Source organism: Equus przewalskii, chromosome 14, assembly GCF_037783145.1.
Source record: "Equus przewalskii isolate Varuska chromosome 14, EquPr2, whole genome shotgun sequence".
Taxonomy (NCBI): Eukaryota; Metazoa; Chordata; class Mammalia; order Perissodactyla; family Equidae; genus Equus; species Equus przewalskii.
In genome coordinates this window covers 9,268,620-9,292,403 of record NC_091844.1, presented here as the reverse complement: position 1 = coordinate 9,292,403, position 23,784 = coordinate 9,268,620, and the positions used below count along the sequence as shown (strand labels likewise).

Sequence of the window (23,784 nt, the reverse complement as noted above, 5' to 3'; positions counted from 1 at the left end):
CTGAAAAGAAAAAGTGAAACAGCTCCCTGGACAATTCAGGCTCAAAAGGCCTCCCTTGAAAAATAAGTATGGGTGTTTCTGAGTCAGGGGAAGGGTGCAAGGAGGCGGACGAGACGGCTCTTGAATCATCAACTGATTGTCTATATCGACTATATTCGACAGCACTGAGACTTTTTCTTCATATTTTCTATACAGTCATTTGGGGACACTTTCTGTGAACACTAGACCAAGCTACCAAGTTCAAAGCCAGAGTCCCAACTAACAAACTGCAATTCGTTTGACTGGAAAACGATGCCCACCGATTAGAAAAAATTATTAGGGATTAAAATATCATTTTATTGTGCCATTAACCTGTACCTTCCCCCACCCTCTCCAAGGAAAAGTGTTTTTCTAAAATCAATTAAAGGAAGAAGTTTCTAGTGGTCCTTATTTTAAATTTATATATACTTTATAAGTTAATTGATATAGGGTAGTCGTAATATCCTAAATCATGGTATTTTGTTTTTTAAATTTTAGATCAACATTACTTAGGGCTCTGACCTTCTCTTTCTTTGATATTTTAACAGAACCTTAACTTTCAGTCCATCAAGGTTTTATTTTGTAATTAACTGCTGAGCCACCCTCATAAACTGGCAGACATTTGCAGTACTGCAGAAAACGCACTGGATTTGAAGTCAGAAAACTGAGCTTTGCAATGAATGCTTGGTTTGAATGCAGCTCCTCCAGTTCTAGCTCTGTGACCTTGGGCAGGTTACCTGATCTTCCCCCACCCTCGAGTTCCCAATCTGTGAAATGGGAATAATAACAGTACTTGCTTCCTAAGGTTGTTGTGAGGACGAAATGACCTAAAACATGCAATGTATTTAGAACAGAGTTAAAACATGCAGTGTACTTAGAACAGTGTCTGGTAAATGGTAAGTGTTCCGTAAATGTTAGTTTAAAAATTCTGCTGTCACTTGTTTCACGGTCTCAGTAAAGTCATTTTGCAGTTCAAAGTCTGCATCTCCTTGTCTACCACATGGGACTACTACCACTGACCACCTCCAGGATTGTTATGCAATTAAAACAACAAAACAGTGGATACGAAAACATTTGACACACAGAAAGTACTCAAATGTTACTTATTTTGATCCCCTATAAGCTTAAAAGTAAACCATAAAATTGAGTTAGAAAATACCTTCCAAAAATTCATCCACGACTGAGAAAATGACTGTGTTTGAAATGCATACTCAAAGAGTTTGGTTGATTTTTAACTTATCAGCTTTTGTAAAATGTAAATTCTACATCTGTAAACTAGAAACACCACCTCAGTCAAGCCAAACTGTCCCATATCGTAAGCTAGAAAGCCTGCACACTTTCATAAGCCAAAGAGAAACTGATACATTGATTAAAATCTGATTGCATGTATAGCAGCTTTTTAAAAATGCTAAATTTTTTTTTCATCTTTAAAATGACAAACGTACTGCAGCTAATGTAAATTTCAAGTCAATTCAACAGACATTTATTGTGTAACTGTGCTCCAGGTAACTCACCTGGGAACTAAGGATGTAAAGGGTAATAAAGCTCAGGCCCTGGGCTGCAAAAGCCCACAGATTATGGCTGATAATTTCAAACTATTACTTGTAAAAGGCATGAGGGGGCTTCAATTTGAGTCAGCAAGCAGACGGGCAGCATCAAAATATGACGAAACAATAAGTTCTTCCCTTTGACTGAAAAACTGCCCTTTAAAAACAAGAGTCATTTTTAAAGCACAGGTTCTATCTGGAAACCTATTGAATTTATGCCAGAAACCAACATTTCTCAACGTAAACCTGTAAAATAATAGGTATCTGTAAATGAAAGGCTGCAAGAACCCCAGGAGCAACAACACAGTAATTAGCAACTTTTATAGCGTAATAACATGTTTCATATTCTTTTTACACTGGCTCTTTGAAGTTTCCAGTGTAATATATAAAAGTTTTATTGCATTAGGGCCCATCCTTGTGTATTTTATAGGCGCCAGCATTATGCAGAGCAAGCTGCATTTACTCATCATCGGCTCTTTTAGAAACTGCTCAATAATGCGCTAGCTTTGTGTCCAGTTGAGTTTGTGACACCTGGCTTTAGAAAGATAACAGTCACCAGAAGCCTAAATCACTGAAAATATACATATATCCACAAATCGTCTCCACGACCTATAAATCATAAAGCAGTTTAGCTTTAAAATCGTACACTGCATATTCATGTGCACACCACTTGCAGTTTTAGACACATGTGAACTCTTTACTGAATTAAAGAAAAAAAAAGAAAAAACACCTCAGCCTACCATAAGCGATTACCAGAGGCAGAACAGAGTGCAGCTAATATGCTTGTTCCAGCAGATGTTCGTTCCCGTAAATATTAAACATAACACAAGTTCCTCCAGGAATATGCAGGCAGTAATTTTACCACCTGAATAGGGCTCCTTGGAACATTTGCGGGGGGGTGGGGAGAGATAAGAGGGATGATGAAGCAGCCAATAGGATTTTTCAGACACCCGCAACTAGAATTAAACTGCTTCCAGCGGCGATTTACCTACAGCAGCTCCTCAATGTGAGAAGCCCGAGCATCAGAACCCGGAGGGCTCCCCAGGCTGCGAGGTGTGAGCGTGGAATAAAGAGAGGCACTGGGCGCCGGAGTGGGGTGGGGTGGGGTACAACTGCGGTGAGGTGTGAAGAAAGGGCCCAAAGGAATGTGAACCTCGAGGAAATGAGTCTCCCTGGGCCAAGGCCTCTGGAATTCCCGCACGGAGAAACACTCGCCCGCCCCCCGCCCTGGGTGTTCACTTTCCATCTCGGGTGGGAGCGGGTGGGAGACAGAAAGGATGCAGCCGCCAAAACCCGGCGCAGACAGGCAGGAGTCTGGAGCATCCTCTAAGGGCACTTCGCGGCAGCACCAACTCCAGGGGGTCGCTGGGGTGAACCAGAGGCTCTTGGAGAAGAGGGAGGGGGCCCGAACGGAGGGAAGGGAGGTGAGAGGGGCTAGGGGGCCGAGGGGTGGATCCCCGGGCACTAGTGACACGTTCTAGAAATCAGTTCTTTTTCTCTCCATGGTTGCGCTCTGCCCCTGGCTCCCCAGATCACCGGCCCCTGGGCTGGGGAGGGTAGCACCGGGGGGAGGGGACAGGAAAGGGGGGCAAGAAGACGGGAAGGCGGCCTTGCATCCACCCGGGGAAGGCAGGAAGGAGCCGGCGAGGCGGGCGCCCCCGACCCACCCCACCCCCACGGCGGCCGGCCGCCCAGAGCCCCCGGCCCAGGTGAGGGCGCGCGGGCCGCCGCGGCCGCGCCTCGCCGCTCCCGCCTGCCCGGGCGCCGGCACCGGGACTCACCACAGCGACTCGAGGTCCCATTCCTGGAGCAGGGCTAAGTCGAAGCTGTCCATGGTGGGAGGTGTCAGCGCCGCCGTCGCCGCCGCCGCCGAGGCTCGGGCCGCCCGCGCGCTGCAACGAAAGGCGCCGCTCAAGGTGCATCCCGGCCGCGCCGGAGCGGCCGCCGCCCCCGGGTCTGGGCTCCGGCGCCCCCCACCCCCGAAACCCGGCCGGCCCGGCGGCAGCGGCCGGCGCACTCACCCGCTCGCCGGCTCGCGCGCAGGCACACTCCGGAGAGAGCGGCGAGCTCGCCGCGCCGCCGCTGCCGCCGCCGCCGCCGCCGCCTCGCCCCCCCGCGCCCGCCCCTCCGCCCCTCCGCCCCGCCCTCGCGGCGGCCCGGCCCGCTGCAGCCGCCGCCGCGGAGCTCCGCGCCCGCCGCCCGCCCCTTTCTCCTCGGGGAGGCGCGTGTGCGCGGGCGAGACCGAGGCGCGCGCCCCGGGAGCCCCGCGCCGCGCCCGCCCCGCGCGCCCCTGCGCTCCCCGCGCCGCCCCTCCCCCGGCCCCGGCTGCCCGCCCGACCCGCGGCGGCCTGGGGTGCCCCAGGCTGTCCCGGGAGGGGGGACCCAGGGAGAGGCGGCTGCGGCGCCGGGCGGAGGGGGATGCTGAGCCGGCCAGGCCTGCCGCATCTGCCGCCTCTCGCCTCGCCGGCCCCACCCGGCCCTCCTCGGTGGGCACGCACTTCTTTTTGAGGCCGGGATTCCCTTGACCCCGCTGGGCGCTCCCGCGGGCCGGGTCCAGACCCGGAGTGGGTGCTGGGAAATTCCCCGGCCGCCCCAGGCGCGGGGAGAGTTAACTGTGCAGCTTACGGCAGCACCGTAAACAAATCGTTGAAAATATCTAGAGTGTAAGTTAAGTGAAATAAAGGGGAGTCAGGGAGGAAAGCTCTTCTGACACGACCTGAGTTTGGCCTCCACTGGGGGTCCCACCATCCTCCAGCTGGCCGGTCCCTGGAAACCAACCTCTTTTCTTTTTATTTATTACAGGGAAAGGGGACAGGCCTCTGGGTGTAGACTGCAAACTTCCCGCCCCATCTCCTGTCTGGAGCGCTGGAAGGATGATAGAGTATCATTGTGACTCCTAAAAATCAAGTCCGTGTTATTATTACTTGCTTGGTTTTAAAAAACATTTTCCCCTCCCTTGCTTTTATAGACGTGCTAAGAAGCCCACGTCTAGATTTGGGCCTTAGATCTGTTTCTCTACCGCTGGCCAAAACGGGAAACCGCTCCTCACTCCCCTGACTCTCCTGTCCTCTTGGCCACAGCTCTGGGAGCCTCTCTCGGGATTCCACAGAATTCCTGGAGAGAGCAGTACAGAGCAGCGTCGTTAATCCCATCATTTGCACCAAACTCCCAATCCCCTGCCATAAGGGAGGCCCTTCTGGTACTCTCTCCTTTGTTCATTCTGGACAAGGAGAACTACTGACTGAAGCTGCCAGAAATCTAGACCCTTGGGTGGAACTCACAGGAGCCCTCCAGGGTCAAGCCTAGGAGTCACCCTCCTCACCTCCCTGACCTCTGCAGGAGGATTAACAATCTCAGTTTGGAGAACATGTAGAAGAAGAAAAGACCAATGAGAATTATTTCCTATTTGGGGTTGAATTACAAAACACTCAGCCTCCTTCCTCCCTCAGCTCTGGAGTAGTCCTGCCTTTATTAGCATCCATACCTAATGTGCAAAATGTACAACAATAAATTAAGGCAGAGTGAGCATCAACATAGTTTGAGGAAACGGAATTGTTATTTTACATGCTTACAACTCCCAGCCCCTAAAATCCTCTCTCATTAATTGAAGGTAGTAACAGGGCTACAAAAGAACAAAGAGACTGTGAATACAGGAGAAAGTACAGGTGTGAAGGGCCGTCTTCAATCCCAGTCTACAGTGCATTTGGAGAGAAAGAAAAAAATCTGTCTTCTTAATATCTCCTTAGCATAAGCCTGGTTGGAAATGTTTGCTCTGGCAAAAGTGGGATGCCTGAGCCATCCAGACAGCATTCCCAGGAACAAAGGATGGGGGTGGAGGTGGAGGAGGGCGAGAGGAACAGCCCCTCTCTGGCAGAACTGCCAGTTCCACTGCCTGAACAAGAAATGCATCCTGTCCCCGTGCTCGTGGCTGCAGCCGGGAAGCCTCTCCAGAAAGGAGCCCTCCCGCCCATCACAGAGATCTGGCTTTCCTTCCCTTCCCACCACATCTGTTTATACAAAGGAGGCCTGAAGAACAAACAGAACCATGTTTACTGGGAGTCCCATCTCAGGCTTGAAGCTCAAGATACAGATTTGCCCTCACCATGGAGGCTGAAGATAAATAGATGGTTCCGGAAAAGGAAAGGAGAAAGCCCTGGGGGCATAGAACTGGTACAGTGGTTTACTCCTAAAAAGCTTCTCCCCCAAAGCCACGTAGCAATGGGTATGTTTATACTAGAATTTAACATGGTGCCTCGTGTTAATACATAAGTGTACTTCAGCCTAAAGCAATTTCACTTGTGGGTATTTAAGATTTTGTCTTCAGGAATAGCACTTATTTTCTGTTTGGGGCGTCTAACATAGGGGAAGTTGCATTAATACTTTTATTCCCAGTGTATGTTTTTGTGTATAGTGTCCAGTTGGAGAATAGGGGCTTTTGAAGGAACCCAAATAATAGTTGTAGATACCATTTTTACTAAGTCGTTATGGAAATAAATCTAAATTAATGGTATTTACAAGTAAAATGTAGAACAGTTAATGAGAACCTTTATAGGGAGATCTTTTTTATCATTATTATTTATCTGGTTTATTAAGATGTTCCCATTATCCTCCAGCCCCTAGGTACACGAACCAAAACAAGTGCTTAATCTGGTTGCCAAAATTTTAAATCCTAATACAAAGCAACAAAGGGCTTGGGCTTCCTGGGATTAGAATGCCAGAACAAAAAGGGGAGACTTTTTGTAAAGGAGTAAGAGAATACCTAAATTAAAAATAAAAATAAAAATGGGTGTTTCCTCTGAAGCTGATGTAGCCTTGTGCTTTAATGTTAAAGCCCTTGAGACTTGAGGGACCTCTTCCCCCAGATAGTTGTGGGTGATACTGCAGAAAGCCTCGTGGGGAGGCGGCTGAAGGGGAGGAGGTGCTCGGCTTCCTAGGTCAGGTTTGTTTGTTTAGGCTAAATCTATGAACGAAAGATGCTGAGAAATGAATCCTACTGGGTCCAGGGGAGGCATACACGTGGACTTATCGAGGACCCCCCTCACATCCCGCCAACCTGCAATAGACCCAGAAGCAAATCCGTGGCATCCAACTAAGATCTCCCTTTGGACACGAATTGAGGGAACAGAAACTACGTGGCTTTATCAATTCATGCCTTATTCTGAAGATGTGGCTGCAACTCAGAGGTTGGTTTTGTGACCAGGTGAAAATTTTTCTTTTGTAATCCCACCATTCCCCTAGAAAAATATGTCTGGCCAAAGGCCAGCCATGCGGGTGGTCTTGCTGGAAGGTGATGGGAGCCCCTACTCCACCTCCTCCAGCGTTGTGTGGCACTGCACTCTCTCTCCTGTTCCAGCAAGGCTGCAGATGAATCAAGCAGTCTGCTTCTCCTTCCAGAGCCTTCTTGGGTGTTTGTAACTCTAAGTAGGGATTGCAGGACAAGCCCTCTAGGCTTTCTGCTTGCAGATTACGTGGTAGTATGTCGAGCCTCAGGACAGCTTGGGTTTTAATCCACCTGGGAGTTCTGGCATCTCCAGGCCTTTCCCTCTTCACTGCTATCTCAGAGTGGTTCTAGCCTAGGATCCGAGGTGCCTTCCTTTTTCTATTTTTTTCATCATTCACTAGGTCCCGAGCAGATGGTGTGGCTGTGCTGGCTGTCATCACTCCTCCTATGTTTCCATGGAAACATGGGGCATAGGGACCATCTCTGCCTTGGGCTCTCTGACAGTATCCTCTGGCGGAGAACTTCAGCACTCTGGCTCCCTCCCCCTTGCCTGCCCACGTCCTGGAGAGCTTGAGAATGTTCTGAGGCCCTGGAAGCCAGGGTCATTTCAGAGATCACCTAAGGACATACTCCCCACAAAGGGTTGTGAACTGGCTGGAAAGGGGAGGGTGAGGGGTGCCAATACCCCAGTCATGTGGCTGAGACCGATTTGCAATGGTGGCATATTTGGACTGTCTGTCCCCTCAGCCAGATTCCATAATGGCTGATTATTGCCCAGATTTCGGAAGACATGCTCCTAAGGTTGCATCTGCTCATCAGGTAACAGATATTTAACGAGTGTAAGTATGTTACTGACATTTTACACTTTACTGACATTCTACCCCCTCCATGTGCATTCGTTATTTTTTTTTTTTTTGTACAAAAACAGGTTTTCCCTAAGGAAGGTACCTTCCTCAAAGTTTCCAACATCCTCCTGCCTACATATTTCACTTATATAGCCGCTAAGACATTAATTAGATTCAGAAGTCCATAGAAACAGTAGAGCTGGGCAAGGTCAGAGGCCAGGCAGGGCAGAGAAAAGAGCGAGGAAAATGACCCTTGGGAGAGGGTAAGGAAGCAGAGGGAAATTTTTCATGCCATTCAAGTTCCAAATAAGACAAAGATAATTTCAAAATATGGTCAACTACCACAACACTGTTTAGAGGATTAAAGTATTGTCCAATTAAAGAGTTCTTTTTATAAAAAAGTTGATTTGGTATAAGAATTCCATGCATCAACTTCTCTCGTGGTGGTCACTCCTTATGCAGTGGGTACAAAAGCCTAGTGTGTGAAGCTCATCACATTTTAAAAAAGAAATGAAACAAATCAGGCACATGTGCTGAAAACAAAAATGCCAGTGGAAAAGTCATAGGCTCTTCATAAAAGTGGATCAGAAAAATATTTCCTATCACAGATCATGTCTTTCGTGCATGCTGACCTACTTGGAGGATAATAGCATCGTTTGAGATACGAGAAGATCGCTTAGTGCTGGTAACAAGAACCAGTCACCCTGACTTAAGACTTAGTATCCCCACTGGCTCCTTGTCCTGCTTCTTCAAGATGTGCATTAACCATCATGCAAAATTCAAGGACTCTGAACCTGTTGGGAATAGGCAATAAGTGACCACAATGATAGCAAACACTTCTAAGTTAGGATGTACCGAGTACTGTTCTAACTATCAACTCCATTTATTCCTCCTAAAACCACATGAGGTATGTTACTGTTGTTTTTGCTTCACAAGTGAATAAACTAAGGAACAGATAAGTGTCACAAGCCAAAGCATGGCAGGTTGGGCGTTGGATCTAGCCGCCACAATACCATGCCAGCTCTCATAACTTCTGCCTTAGTTATCTATAGCATTGGAGCATTTCCCTGTCTGCAGGTGCTTCAATAATGAATGGAACACAGACCTAGTCAGAATGTGAGAGAGAGCCCTCTACCTCTCTCTGTGCAATCTTCCGTCCCCTAGTTTTGACTCCAGAGCTCTGCCACACCACAGCTGGAGGAGGGCACTCCTTCTCTCGAGTCTCAGTGTCCTCCTTTGCAATGTGAGAAGGCTAGGTTGGACTTTTTTTTGTCTCTTTGTCAGTTTTTGTCTCTGACAGTTCTAAAATGTTCAAGTTCTGTTTTCAGTTGTTCCTCCTGAGCACTGCCAGACAGGACTCCCTGGAGTACATCAGGAGAGCCATAAATCTTCTCTTGTTTAAGGGTAGGACCTCCTCCTTGTCTTAAACAAATCTCAAGGTGTTGATCTGTTCCAAACAGGAGTGCTTGCTGTTCTGTTAAGTGTTAACAGACAGCAGGAAAGCCAACGTGTTTAGGAGGACCTAGCTTAGGTCTGGTGGGAAATGTGGGAAGGAAGTCACAACATGATTGTGGGTGTCAAACCCTTTTTCTCTCTGGCACCAGAGAGTATTCAACCATGGAGCTGACGACCCCCATGAAGCCCCTGGAGGACACAAGTGCAAGTAGACCAACCATGACTCACAGCCTGAAGACAGAGAAATTTCAAAATTATATCTTGATGGATTAAACATTGATGGGCAAAGGACAGCAGTATAAGATCCTCAAAAGGTCTTTCAGGTCGAGGCATCTCCTATAGCTCAAAGTCCATAGTGGAGGTCCTCCAGTCTAGAAATAGAAGAAACAGAGAGCAGAGTCTCCCTCATCAGGAGTTTGAGACAAACAAGTTAGGTCAGTCCCTGCTGGTTGCTTACCCAATATCCATCCACCCTCTTCTTTACTAACAAAACCTAAGTTTGGTTTGGGGAAGTAATGAGGCCAGCTGAAATAACTACATTTTCCAGTCTCTATTACAGCAAGAACTGAGCATGTAACACAGTTCAGGCCATTGAGACATAAGCTTAAGTCAGCTGGGATTTCTTTGAAAGTTTTGCTTTGGTGAAATAGTCTCCATCCTTTCCTCCAGGTCACTTCCTGCTTCTTCCTGTCCAGAATGCAATTGAAGGCCTGAGGCGGAGCAGCCATCTTAGACCTTGAGGGCGAAAAACACAGAGTAAATTTGGCAGATCTAAAGTCAAAAGGAGGCTAGGTCCTTGATGGTTTCTTCATACAATTGTACCGTCTTTGAACCACCTGCCTAGCTCTGAACTTTTGGGGACAAAATAAGACCATATTTGGCTGAGCCACTGTAATCATGTTTTGGTTAGTACAGCTAACTGATAGAGAAGTCACGGTCCCTCCACTGTGCCCTGCACACTGCCCTTTACAGTCAGGTCTACCAGACGTCCCAGCCTATGTGCCCAGCAAGGGCAGTACTGCAAGAGAACCAACTGTGATTTGGAAAAGCCTATGTTTGCTTTCTTGAACATAAGCTTGCCTTCTAGGTTCACTCCAATTGTAAGAAAGTCAATTAATAAGAAACCCATGCTCAATTGTCTGAAGACTGATTCATCTGGCTCCTGCATTTTTATAATATTCCATATTAATAATTGTTTCTTTATTTTTGTGTTATTTGCTAACCTGATCAAGTTACGGTTATATCCTCACAGGGACACTAGAAGATCTCATTTCTGGAAAATAGTGCAGGAATAATAATAGTCAGCCTTTCTTGTGTCCTTGCTACATACGTAAAAATATGCGTGTTTCAGACTCTGTCATTGTTTCTACCAAAAAACTAATTACCGCTGTATGAAGCTGATTTACTTCAGAAGGAGTTTAGAAAAACAACTAATTAAGTAAAGTATTGTGAAATATAAACTGCATTATAAGGTTAGAACCCTAGAATAAAATCGCAGAAGATTGAAAGTCAGGAGAAACCATAGAGGCTCTCTCTGGCTAAACTCCTACCCCACGCTGGAATTCCCTCTATGTCAGCCCTGAGATAGTCAACCTACACATGAACATTTCTAATGATAGGTAGCTCACTCTCTCAAAAGGCTTCCTATTCCATTTTTAAAGAGCTCAGCTCTGACTGGAACAACATTCTTTCTTATATTTATGAATCCTAAATTGATTTCCATGTAACTTCCTAGCATATTACTTGCTTACAGTAAGCACTCACTTAGAGCTCAGTTTCACTGAATGCTTTCGCTTGGTCCTCCATGTACTGAGACTTGTGGGCTCAAGTAATTTCCTCAGCACCCTTGGCAAAGGGAATTCTTTGTTCATTGGGAATACTGTACAGAGAAGGGGAGCCAGTCTCTTACGAGGAGCACACGGACAGGGGAATGAGAGAAACCCCAACTTCTTCCAACTGGTAGTTGGTTTCTTGGAAGAAAGGAGCTTCCAAAGGAAGTTGGAGCTGGCCACAAGAAGGAAAATGCCCACCACAAGATAGGGAGGCAGGAAGCTCCTCGCAAGAAAGATACTTCCCTCCTGGTTCTCAAGGAAGAAGGTTCACAGTGGGAGGTAGACAATGGGAGCCCAAGATCATGGGAGGAGGCTGAGAGTGTGGACAGGAAGGAGTCCTGATTAAAGCTATAGCCAAAGGGCCAGGCCCACAGTTAGAGACAGCAGCTCTTTGGAGGGATGGTTCCCTGTGTTTTTCCAAAGCTCCAACTCTCCTGTGGTGCTTGTTATAATTTTATATACTTGGAACAGACAGTTACATTTTTATGAATTTAGCATTACTTTCTGTCACTCTCTAGACAACAATATGAGGTTTATTACTACATAAAGGGAAATTCGTGCTCTTGGACTGGAGTGAGTGTCAGCCCAGATTCCCACGCTGCCATCCTTGTCATCCTCTTTTGATGAAGTCACTGGGGACACTTACCCAGACTCAGATCTTGGGCTCAGGCCCCAAGAGGATAATTTCAATGATCGTGGAAGTCATTTCAGATATTTATTTACTGAACAAACATTATTGAGCACTGTTATATGCCAGTCAGTGAGTTAAGAAATAAGGAGAAAGAGAGGTCAAAAAAATTTTAAAAGCCCGCGGTGTAGAGGATAATACACATATATCTTCATTCGCTTATTCATTCTTGAGTTGAACAAATGTTTATTGAGCCAGTTATGTGCTCAGAACTATGCTAGGCACTCAGGTTACCACCCTAGGTGAAACAGACATGGCCTTGAGGAAGGGAAATGATTATGTTATAATGCGATTAGTGCTATGATGAGGGGAATGCAAATATTCAGGGAGATCTTTCTAGAAAGAATGGCTGACCTGTATTCCAAGTCCAGAACTCACTTATCCAGAGTAAGGTGGGTGGGAGAGGATGGAAGAGAAGAACAAACTCTGTATGCTATACTCTGTTACCTGCTAGGACAAAGATGTGTCGTCAAAACTATAGGAGCAAGAGAGAGCTGGTGATGACTTCTGTCTGAGGCACTCTTAATAGAGAAGCTGACATTTGGGTTGGGTCTAAAAGAATGAAAGCCAAAGTGAGGGTACGTGGTAGTGGTGGAAAACCATTCCAGGCAGAAGGGAAAGCACATGACACAGCCCAGAGGTGAGAAGAAACATGTCATGTTCCGGTAACAGAGAAAGTTCCATGTGGCCTTAAGGGGGGGAGTTGCAGAAGTCAGGGGTCATATTCAGGGTGGGAACAGAAGTAGAATGAAGGGAGAGGGAAAAGGAGCCAAGGCTAGGGCAAGAGGTCGGGGCGAGGTGGTGAAGACCGTGTTTTGCTGGTGGGAAAACGTGTTAAGTGAGCAGGAAGCGAACATCAGAGATTCAGTAAAGCGCCAAGTGAATACCCAGCTGCCCAACCCAGGGGGACAACTGAGAGTTGAAAAGGGGAAACGGTTTCTGAGAAACCAGAGAAAGTATTTCACAGAGCACTCAGCCCAGAGGTTCTTCTTTTTGTTGTTGTTGTCAAATCAAGCAAACTCTTCCCTCAGCACAAGGCTGGCCACATCATTTGCAGAACCCAGAGCAAGATGAAAATGTGGAGCCCCTGGTACATGAATTATTAAGAATTTCAAAATGATGACACAGAGCTCCTGTGCTTGGTTTAATGCTTCTGAGTGTGGGGACCTGTGTGACCGCATAGGTCACAGGCCCGTGAAGCTGAGGCTGCTGAGGTATTTTGGTGCTGTGGGGTTCCTTTTTACTAACTGGGTAAGCTGGTGCTGGCTCTTTGCAGCCTGGTGTTGCAAGGACAGGTTGAGCAGCACATCTAGAGCACAGCCTTGTGCTCGTACAGGCTGCACCCTGTGAGCCCCCCTGCGCTTGAGATCATTGCACAAGGAAAAGGTTCTTTTTTTCCCGATCATATTGAAAACATACACGCAAGAAGACAATTCAAGCCATGCACAGCAGTATGTGACAGGGGGAAACATTAAATTATAAGTATTTTCCATTTTCCTCTCCCCTTTTTATGCGAGTGAGTCCTCAAAAAGAATTCTTTTTGCTAAGCAAGAAGATGATAGAGATGTAGGTTAGGGAAACTGAGGGAAGGGGGAAATTATTCTACAAAATAACAGGAGTACAGGAAGAAATGAAGAGCTTGGCTGGAGGAGGAAGGGAAGGGAAGAGGCAGCAGCTTAACGGAGTAGAATTTTGGGGAAAGACAGAAAGATCTAAAAGGGATTTCAGAAAGTTTTGCAATATGATGTAATCCCATTCTCCATCCTCCTAATGAGCTTTAAATAAAAGACTGCATTGCTCATCCAAGTTTAGGGAGACAGATGTGTGTGTGTGTGTGTGTGTGTTTTCGAGGGGGTGGTTTTCAAACCTAGCTGCAGATTAGAATTACCTGGGGAAAAAATTCCAGTGCCCCCCCCCACCCCGCCACCCCGCCACGCTGATTTAAATGGTGTGAAGTGAGTTTAAGGAAGCCACACAAGCGATGGCCAAGGTAAGCTGTCTCTTCTGGCCCTGGTCTAAGTCCTTTTCTTTGGTGACCGTATCATTTCCATTGGTCTATTTGTCTATCCTTGCGTCAGTTCCACCCTTTCAATTACTGTAGCTTTATAATAACCTCAATGGCTGGTGGAGCCAGTTACTCCCACTTGGTTCTTCTCCAAGCTGATCTTCTATTCCTTTGTTTTTCATTATCATTTTAGAATCAGCTTGTCTATTACTTACACACACACACACACACGAATACCTGTTAGCAGTTTGACAGGAATTGCTTTGAATATATAGATCAGTTTGGAGAGAACTAATGTCAAAGATATTGAGTCTTCTCATACCTACACATGCTGTGTCCCTCTGTTCATTTAGATTTCCTTTACTTCTATGGATAATGTTTCATATTCTTGTGCATAGAGATCTTGCATATCATTTGTTAGATTGTTTTTCCCTAGGTATTTGGTTGAACCAACCTATTCATTTCCATAATTTGTCTGTAGTTATTTATTTATCTATTTTTAAAGAATGGCACCTGAGCTAACATCTGTTGCCAATCTTCTTTTTCTTCTTCTCCCTAAAGTCCCCCAGTACATAGTTGTATATTCTGGTTATGAGTGCCCCTGGTTGTGGCATGTGGGACACCACCTCAGCATGGCTTGATAAGTGGTGCCATGTCCACACCCAGGATCCGAATGGGCAAAACCCTGGGCTGCCGAAGTGGAGCGCAGGAACCTAACCACTCGGCCACGGGGCCGGCCCCTGTAGTTTTATTTTTGTTTCCTATGTACACAATAATTCAATAATATCATCATGTAAATGATGGCTGAGTTTTCCCTCCTCTGCAGTCCTTACACCTTTATTTATTTTCTTGTCTTAACTTGCCAGCTAGAGCTTTAAATGCAACGTTGAGTAGAAGCAGTAATGCTGGGCATCTTTGTCTTGTTCCTGATTTCAAAATTAGGGATTGCTGGACAGCCTTTATCAGATTAGGCAATTTCCCATCTACTGCTAGTTTTTTAATGTTATAGCTGTTTATTATTTTGTTTATTGAAATCATGAATTGATGCTGAATTTTATAAAATGTTTTCTGTGGCCTGTTGAGATGCTTCTACTATCTGACAACTTTTTTCTATAAATGGTTTATGTAGTGAATTACATTGATTAATTTTCAAAAGTCAAACCAGCCTTGTATTCATCGAATAAACACAACTTGGTAGAGTGACGCGTTACTTTTGTTATTTGTTTGTTTGCTTGTTTATTTATTTATTGAGGAAGATTAGCCCTGAGCTAACATCCACTGCCAATCCTCCTCTTTTTGCTGAGGAAGATTGGCCCTGAGTTTACATCTGTGTCCATCTTCCTCTGTTTTATATATGAGACACCTGCCACAGCATGACTTCGTAAGTGGTGTGTAGGTCCACACCAGGGATCCAAACTGCTGAACCCCAGGCTGCCAAAGTGGAGCGCACAAATTTAACCACTACACCACAGGGCCAGCCCCACTCATTACATATTTATTGCTAGATTCAATGTGCTATTTTGTGGGGCAGGGGGGCAGGTTCTGCACCAATGGTCATATATAAGTGAGTCAAATTTTCCTGTTTTGGGATGACCCTGTTAGCTTTTACTAAGAAAGCCCTTGAAAATAAATTGGTGTGGGGAGATTTACCTCCTTTTCTTTTTATTCTCTGGGATAGTTTGTGTAATATTGGCATGATTTCTTCTTTAATAATTTAGTGGCATTCACTAGTAAAGTTATCTGAGCTTAGAGTTTTCTTTGAAATTTGTTGAGACTTACTCTCTGGTCCCACCTATGGTCATTTTTGTAAATATTCCATTTGTATTATGCTATTGTTGGTATGGTGTTCCTTATATATTTATTGCTCATGTTTTCTGATAATCTTGTTCAAAGCTCTTAATCTTTTCTGATATTTTGTCTGTTTTTCTATCATTTTGAAGATATATGTTAACATTTCCCACTGTAATTAAGATTTTATTTCTTCGTATAATTCAAGTTTTGCTTTATGTATTTTGAGGTCATGTTATTTGTCGCATAAAAATTTAGAATAGTTGCTTCATCCTGGTAAATTGACCTTGTTAAAAGGATGATATGTCCCTCTTAATCTCTAATGATGATTTTTGCCTTAAAATCTACTTTAATGTAAATATAACTGTGTCTGCTTACCTTGGGTTACTGTTTGTAGAAAAAATATGTTTCCATTCTTCTATTTTTAATCTTTCTATATCTTTATGCTTTAGATGAGTTTCTTGTAAGTAGCTTGTACCTCTATGGATTTCGTTTTAGCACAGTCTGACAAAATTTGCTCTTTGAGTATTTAATCCACTTACATTTAATATAATTACATTTGTGTAGATGTTTAAATCTGTCATCTTGCAAGGAGCTTTCTATTGTTCTGATTGCTCTGTTTCTTTTTCTCTTTTTGTATTATCTTCATTGGATTATTTGAGTATATTTTTATTATTCTATTTTTCTCCTCCCTTAAATTGGAAGTTATATATTTTGTATTGTTATTGTTTTTAGTATGCCTTAGTGCTTGAACTAGATAGCAAAACATGCATCCTTGACTTATAAAATCTAATATTTATTGTTACTTTTATCCTCATCCATGAAAATGCAAATATTTTAGAACATTTCAAGTCTATTTATCCCCCTCCTCTTTGAGGAGGGTAAATATTTTATCCCATTTCAAAAGGTGCCTTTCTATTTTGTTGATTATTTTCTTTGCTGAGCAGAAGCTTTTTAGTTTGATGTAGTCCCACTTGTTTATTTTTGGTTTTGTTGCCTTTGTTTTTGGTGTGAAATTCAAAAAATCATTGCTAAGACCAATGTCAAGGAGATTACCCTCTATGTTTTCTTCTAGGAGTTTTATGATTTCAGGTTTTATGTTCAAGTCTTTAATCCATTTTGAATTGATTTTTGTGTATGGTGTAAGATAGAGATCCAGTTCATTCTTTTGTAATGGCTATCCTGTTTTCCCAAGACCATTTATTGAAGAGACTATCTTTTCTTCATTATATATTTTTGGCTCTTTTGCCCAAAATTAATTGACTATATATACATTGGTTTATTTGGGGGCTCTCTATTCTATTCTATTGATCTATGTGTCTGTTATTATGCCAATACCACTGTATTTTGATTACTATAATTTTGTAATATAGTTTGAAATCAGAAGTGTGATGCCTCCAGCTTTGTTCTTTCTCAAGATTTCTTTGGCTATCTGGGGTCTTTTTTGGTTACATAAAGATTTTAGGATTTTTTTTTCTATTTCTGTGAAGAATGCCATTGGAATTTTTATAGATATTGCACTGAATCTGTAGAATGCTTTGAGCAGTATGGACATTTTAACAGTATAAATTCTTCTAATCCATGAACACAGAATATCTTTCCATTTGCTTTTGTCTTCTTCAATTTCTTTCACCAATGTTGTATAGTTTTCTGTGTATAGATTTTTCACGTCCTTGATTAAATTTATTCCTAAGTATTTTGTTCTATTTCTTACAACGCCTAAGTAGGTTATTTAATGCAGGATTATGAAATCCAATAAAATAACTAGTTTAAGAAAGCTCAAACAATACTATGATACACTATATACTGGTGGTCCTACTAGTTCACTTAAGCATACACATATAGCTAATTACCAATTCTTGACTAATTTGTCATCTCTCCACATCAGCATCATTTATTTTTCACACTTCAGTCATTCAACAAGTATTTATTAAATACCTACTCTGTTCTATTTTATTCTTTTGATGCTGTTGTAAATGGAATTGTTTTCTTAATTTCTATTTCTGATAGATCATTGTTAGTGTATAGAAACACAACTGATTTTTGTATATTGATTTTGTATCCTTCAGCTTTACTGAATTTGATATTAATTCTAACAGTTTTTTTGGTGGAGTCTTTAGGGTTTTCTACATATAAGATCATGTCATCTACAAATGGAGACAATTTTACTTCTCCCTTTCCAATTTGTATGCCTTTTATTTCTTCTTGACTAATTGCTCTGTCTAGGACTTCCAATACTATGCAGAATAAAAGTGGTGAGAGTGGGCGTCTTTGTCTTATTCTGATCTTAGAAGAAAAATTTTCAGGACTTCTCATATACGGCCTTCATTATATTGAGGTGCATGCCCACTATAAATAGTTTAAATAGTTGAGAGTTTTTACTGTGAAAGGATGTTAAATTTTGTGAGATGCTTTTGTATCTATTGAGATGATCATACGTGATTTGTATCCTTCATTTTATTGTTGTGGTTATCACACTGATTTTTAGATTGAATCATCCTTCCATCCCTGGAATAAACCTCAGTTGATCTTGCTATATGATCCTTTTAATGTGCTCCTGAATTTGGTTTGCTAATATTTTGTTGAGGATTTTGGCATCTATGTTCATCAGGGATACTGGTCTGTAGTTTTCTCTTCTCGTAATGTTTGGCTTTGGTATCAGGGTAATGCTGGCCTCATAAAATGAATTTGGAAGCATTCCTTCCTCAGCTATTTTTTGGAAGAATTTGAGAAGGATTAGTATTAATTATTCTTTTAATGTTTGATAGATTCACCAATGAAGCCATCTGGTCCTGGGCTTTTCTTTGTGGAGAGATTTTGGATTACTGATTTAATCTCCTTACTAGTAATTAGTCTGTTCAGACTTTCTGTTTCTTCATAATTTGGTCTTGTTAGGTTGTGTTTCTAGGAATTTATCAATTTCTTCTATACTATCTAATTTGTTGGTATGTAATTGTACACAGTGGTCTCTTATGATCTTTTGTATTTGTGTGGTATCCATTGTAATGTCTCCTGTTTCATTTATAATTTTATATCTTTGAGTCTTCTTTCTTTTTTCTCTTGGTAAATCTAGCTAAAGGTTTGTCTATTTTGCTTACGTGTTTTACAAAACAGTTCTTACTTTCATTGATCTTTTCTATTCTCCTTTTAGTCTCTATTTCATTTATTTCCATTCTTTGTTATTTGTGTGATTTTACTAATTTGGGGCTCATTTTTTTCTTCTTTTACTAGTTCCTTGAGATGTAAAATTAGGTTGTTTATTTGAGATCTTTTTTCTTAACGTAGGCATTTATCATTGTAAACTTTCCTCCTAGAATTGTTTTTGCTGCATCCTGTAAGTTTTGATTTGTTGTGTTTCCAACTTCATTTGTCTCAAGATATTTTTTGATTTCTCTTTTGATTTCTTTTTTGACCCATTGGCTGTTCAGTGGCATGTTGTTTATCTCCACATACTTGTGAATTTCCCAGTTTTCTTCTTTTAATTGATTTCTAGTTTCATACCATTGTGGTCAGAAATGATGCCTGATATGATTTCAATCTTCTAAAATTTATTAAGACTTGTTTTGTGGCTTAACATATGATCTATCATGGGGAATGTTCCATGTACACTTGAGAAAAATATATATTCTGCTGCTGTTGGATGAAATGTTCTGTAAATGTCTGTTAGGTCCATTTGATCTAATGTGTAATTTAAGACCAATTTTTCCACATTGATTTTCTGTCTGGATGATTTATCCATTATTGAAAGTGGAGTACTGAAGTCCTCTGTTATTGTATTGCTATTTCTCCCTTCAAATCTCTTCATATTTGCTTTGCATATTTAGGTACTCCTATGTTGGTACATAAATATTTACTGTTATATCCTCTTGATGAATTGACCCCTTTATCATTATATAATGAATTTCTTTGTCTCTTCTTACTTTTGGCTTACTATCCATTTTTTCTGACGTAAATATAGCTACCTTGTTTTCTTTTGGTTTCCATTTGCATGGAATATCATTTTCCATCCCTTTACTTTCAATTTATTTGTGTCCTTAAAGTTGAAGTGAGTCTCTTGTAGACAGCTTATAGTTGGGTCTTGCTTGTTAAATCCATTCAGCCACTCTATGTCTTTTGATTGGAGACTTTAGTCCATTTATATTGAAAGTAATTATTGATAACTTTGGACTTATGATTTCCATTTTATTAATTGTTTTTTAGTTGTTTTGTAATATCTTTGTTCCTTTATTTCTCTCTTGCTCTCAGTCTTTGTGATTTGATGATTTTCTGTAGTGGTATGGTTTGATTCCTTTCTCTTTACATTTTGCAAATGTACTATAGGTCTTTGTTTTGAGGTTAACATGAGGCTTACATAAAACATATTATATTTATGGCAGTCTATTTTAAGCTGATAGCTTTAACTCAAACACATACAAGAGCTCTACACTTCTACCCTCTTAAACATAAAACACATTTTCTGTTTTTGATATCACAATTTACATTTTTCACATTGTGTATCAAGTAATTAATTATTGTAGTTGTAGATATTTTTAATACTTTTGTCTTTTAATCTTCATAGCAGAGTTATAAGCAATTAACCCACCACCATTACAATATTAGAATATTCTTAATTTAACTATATATTTACTTTTACCAATGAGTTTTATACTTTCATATGTTTTCCTGTTACTAATTCGTGCCCTTTTGTTTCAGCTTGAAGAACGTCCTTGAACATTTCTCATAGGGCCAGTCTAGTGGTGATGAACTCCTTCAGCTTTTATTTGTCTGGAAAACTCTTTATCTCTCCTTCAGCTCTGAAGGACAACTTTGCCAGGTAGAGTATTCTTGATTGGAAGTGTTTTTCTTTTAGCACTTTGAATATATCATCCCACTCCCTTAAGATTTCTGCTGAAAAATCTGCTTATAGTCTTATGGGGGGGTTCATTTGTATGTAACAAGTTGCTTTTCTCCTGCTGCTTTTAAGATTCTCTCCTTGTCTTTGACTTTTACAATTTAATTATAATGCTTTGGTGTGCATCTCTTTGAATCATCTTATTTGGTACTTTTTGGGTTTCCTTGATCTGGATCTCTGTTTCTTTCCTCAGGTTAGGGAAATTTTCAGCCATTATTTCTTTGAGTAATTTTTCTTTCTATTTTTCTAATTTAAAAAATTTTTCTCTTTCTCTCTCTATTCTCCTTCTGAGACCCCTATAATGTGTATGCTGGTCCTTTTGATGGTTTCCCATAAGTCCTTTAAGCTATCTTCACTGTTTTTCATTCTTTTTCTTTTTCTCCTCTGATTGGATGATATCCACTGCACTGTCTTCATTCTGGCTGATCCTTTCTTCCACATAATCTACTTTGCTGTTGAACCCCTTTATTGAATTTTGTAGTTCAGTTATTGTATTTTTCAGTTCTGTGATTTCTGTTTGGTAATTTTTTATATTTTCTATATCTTTGTTGAAATTCTCACTTTGTTCATGAGGTGTTCTCTTGACCTTGGAGAGCATCTTTATGACTGTTATTTTGAACTCTCCATTAGGTAAATCATTTATCTCCATTTCATTAAGATCTGTTTCTGGAGATTTATCTTCATATTTTGTTTGACGCATTTTCCTCTGTTTATTCATTTTTCTTGACTCTCTGCGTTGGTTTTTGTACATTAGATAAAATAGCCACCTCTCCCAGTCTTGACAGAGTGATCTTGTGAAGGACATGGACCTCATCAATCAGCCCAGCCAGAGCTCCTGGTTACCTCTCAAACCTCTGTGATTGTCTAAGCTGCCTTCTTTGTTATTAGTGGCTCCAAGTAGTTGAGAATTTGCTAAGACCTGTCGGTGTCCAAAAAGGGAAGATTGCATTCAGCACCTAAATGCCAGCTGATTGGAAGCCAGACCCTTAGACAGCAGCTGGAAAAGTATGTAGTTAACCCCTTTTCAGGGAGAAACTGGGAAATGTCATTTTTGCCTCCTCCCTTTGCACTGGGCCCAGGTGCATAGCTGCAGTAGGGTATCCTGTGGGACTTTTGAATGGAAACCCAGTTGGCTATCAGAGCCAGGTGATCTGGAGACCCATTGCTCAGGCAGCAGCACAAAAGCTGGGTGCAGAGGTGTGTGCAAGCTTCTTCCAGAGACATACTGGTGACCTGGAGCAGGCTAGAGGAACAGGACAGAAGAGGTGTCTGCTGGTTTCCCCAGTTCTAAGGGAAGATCACAGCCAGCCCCTTGATGTAGGCTAAATTAGAAAACTGACCCACAGGCAACAGCTTTCAAAGTATACAATGGACCCCTTCAGGGAAAGACTGAGAGATAGGTGATTTTCTCTGCTCCCTCTGTGCTATCACTAAAGGAACAGCCATAGTGAGTGTTTGCATGCACATTAATAACTGCTTATTTGTTTGCTATAGTCTTGTGGGTCTCATGGATGCAAGGCCCATTGGTTTTCAGAGCTAGGAGTTGTGGCGGCCTGTCCCTCGGAAGGAGTCTTAAAAGTTGAGGTGCTAAATGTGGGGTTCAAACCCTTCACTCCTCAGAGAAAAGCTGGGTGTTTGGAGTTTCCTCTTGACTATATGATGTTGTGCCAGGGGAGGGGTTTACAGCACAAGTGTGTCTCAGTATTTCCTACCCATTTAAATTTCGGTATTTTCTCATTTGCCTGATGTGTAGGAGTCTCTCAAATAGTTTGTCTATGTCTTTTGGAGGTAATTTCTCTGTGTATACCTACACATTCAGTGTTTCCATGGGAGGAGGGCAGTAGCCTCCTGTGTCGCCATCTTTATTGACCTCTCTATTTTACCTTTATTATTGAAGCATATTTTTGCTAGGTTTAAAACTCTGGGTTGACAGGTGTTTTTTTCCCCTTGTAATTTAAAGATATTATATCATTGTCTTCTGGTTTCTATCATGCCTGTTAAGAAGTCAGCTGTCAATTATATTGAAAGTAAAGCCTCTGGACACATGAACAGACATTTCTCCAAAGAAGATATACGGATGGCCAATAGGCACATGAAAAGATGTTCATCATCATTGATCATCAGGGAAATGCAAATCAAAACTACACTAAGATATCACCTTACACCCGTTAGAATGACAAAAATATCTAAAACTAATAGCAACAAATGTTGGAGAGGTTGCGGAGAAAAAGGAACCCTCATACACTGCTGGTGGGAATGCAAACTGGTGCAGCCACTATGGAAAACAGTATGGAGATTCCTCAAAAAATTAAAAATAGAACTACCATACGATCCAGCCATCCCACTACTGGGTATTTATCCAAAGAGCTTGAAGTCAGCAATCCCAAAAGTCCTATGCACCCCAATGTTCATTGCAGCATTGTTTACAATAGCCAAGACATGGAAGCAACCTAAGTGCCCAGCAACAGACGAATGGATAAAGAAGATGTGGTACATATATACAATGGAACACTACTCAGCTGTAAAACAGAACAAAATCATTCCATTTGCAATAACATGGATGGACCTTGAGGGAATTATGTTAAGTGAAATAAGCCGAGAGAAGGATAATCTGTGTATGACTCCACTCATATGAGGAATTTAAAATTATGGACTAAGAACAGTTTAGTGGATACCAGAGGAAAGGTGGGGTAGGGGGTGGGCACAAAGGGTGAAGTGGTGCACCTACAACATGACTGACAAACATTAATGTACAACTGAAATTTCACAAGATTGTAACCTATCATTAACTCAATAAAAAAAAAGTAAAGCCTCTTTTTCCTTTGGCTGCTTTTAATATTTGCCTATTTGCTTTTGGCTTTCAGCAGTTTTACTTTGATGTACCTACATGTGGATTTCTTTTTCTTTATCCTACTTGAGGTTCATAGAGCTTCTTATCTGAATTTAATATATTTAAGCAGTTTTAAGTTCCTAGCCATTATCTCTTTAGCTGTTGATTTTTACTCATTCTCTTTCCTTCTGAGACTCCAATTTTATGCATGTTAGAATTTCTCAATGTCTTCTTTATCTTTTACTCTGTTTTTTGCAATTTTAATTGCTTTGTCCTGCTAAAGCTTCTTTCTGAATATTTTCTTCTAATATATCTTCCAGTTAACTAATTCTTTCTTGAGCTATACGTAATTTGCTGTTAAATTCATTCACTATGCTCTTAATTTAGAGTAAAATCTTTTTTGATTCTAGAATTTCCATTTGATTCCTGTTTTCACTTTTTCATCTTCTGCTAAAATTCTCAGTCTTATCTTTCTTCAATTTAGACATTGTAAAATATATAGACATAGTTATCTTAAAGTTTGTGTCTAATGACTTCTTTATCTAGAGCCCCTAGGAGTATATTTCTACTGTCTATTTTTTCTGCTGACAACATGTCATTCATATAATCTCACATCCTTGTATCCAGTTATTTTTTTAATTATATGATGGACGTTATTTTGCAA

General features: G+C 41.7%; 1 protein-coding gene across 9 annotated transcripts in view; it reads right to left on the bottom strand.

Annotated features, from left to right (window-relative positions):
- AFF3 (ALF transcription elongation factor 3) overlaps positions 1–23,784 on the bottom strand; it is a 573,659-nt gene that overhangs the window by 523,818 nt on the left and 26,057 nt on the right. For 5 of the 9 annotated variants that reach the window (XM_070573486.1, XM_070573489.1, XM_070573490.1 and 2 more), the window contains exon 2: positions 3,347–3,457. In XM_070573486.1, the coding sequence (XP_070429587.1) occupies positions 3,347–3,399 (53 nt within the window). In that variant the 5' untranslated portion in view covers positions 3,400–3,457. Of the gene's footprint in view, positions 1–3,346; positions 3,458–3,586; positions 3,675–23,784 lie in introns of those variants that run through there. The other 4 variants (XM_070573487.1, XM_070573488.1, XM_070573491.1 and 1 more) reach the window with 1 other exon arrangement.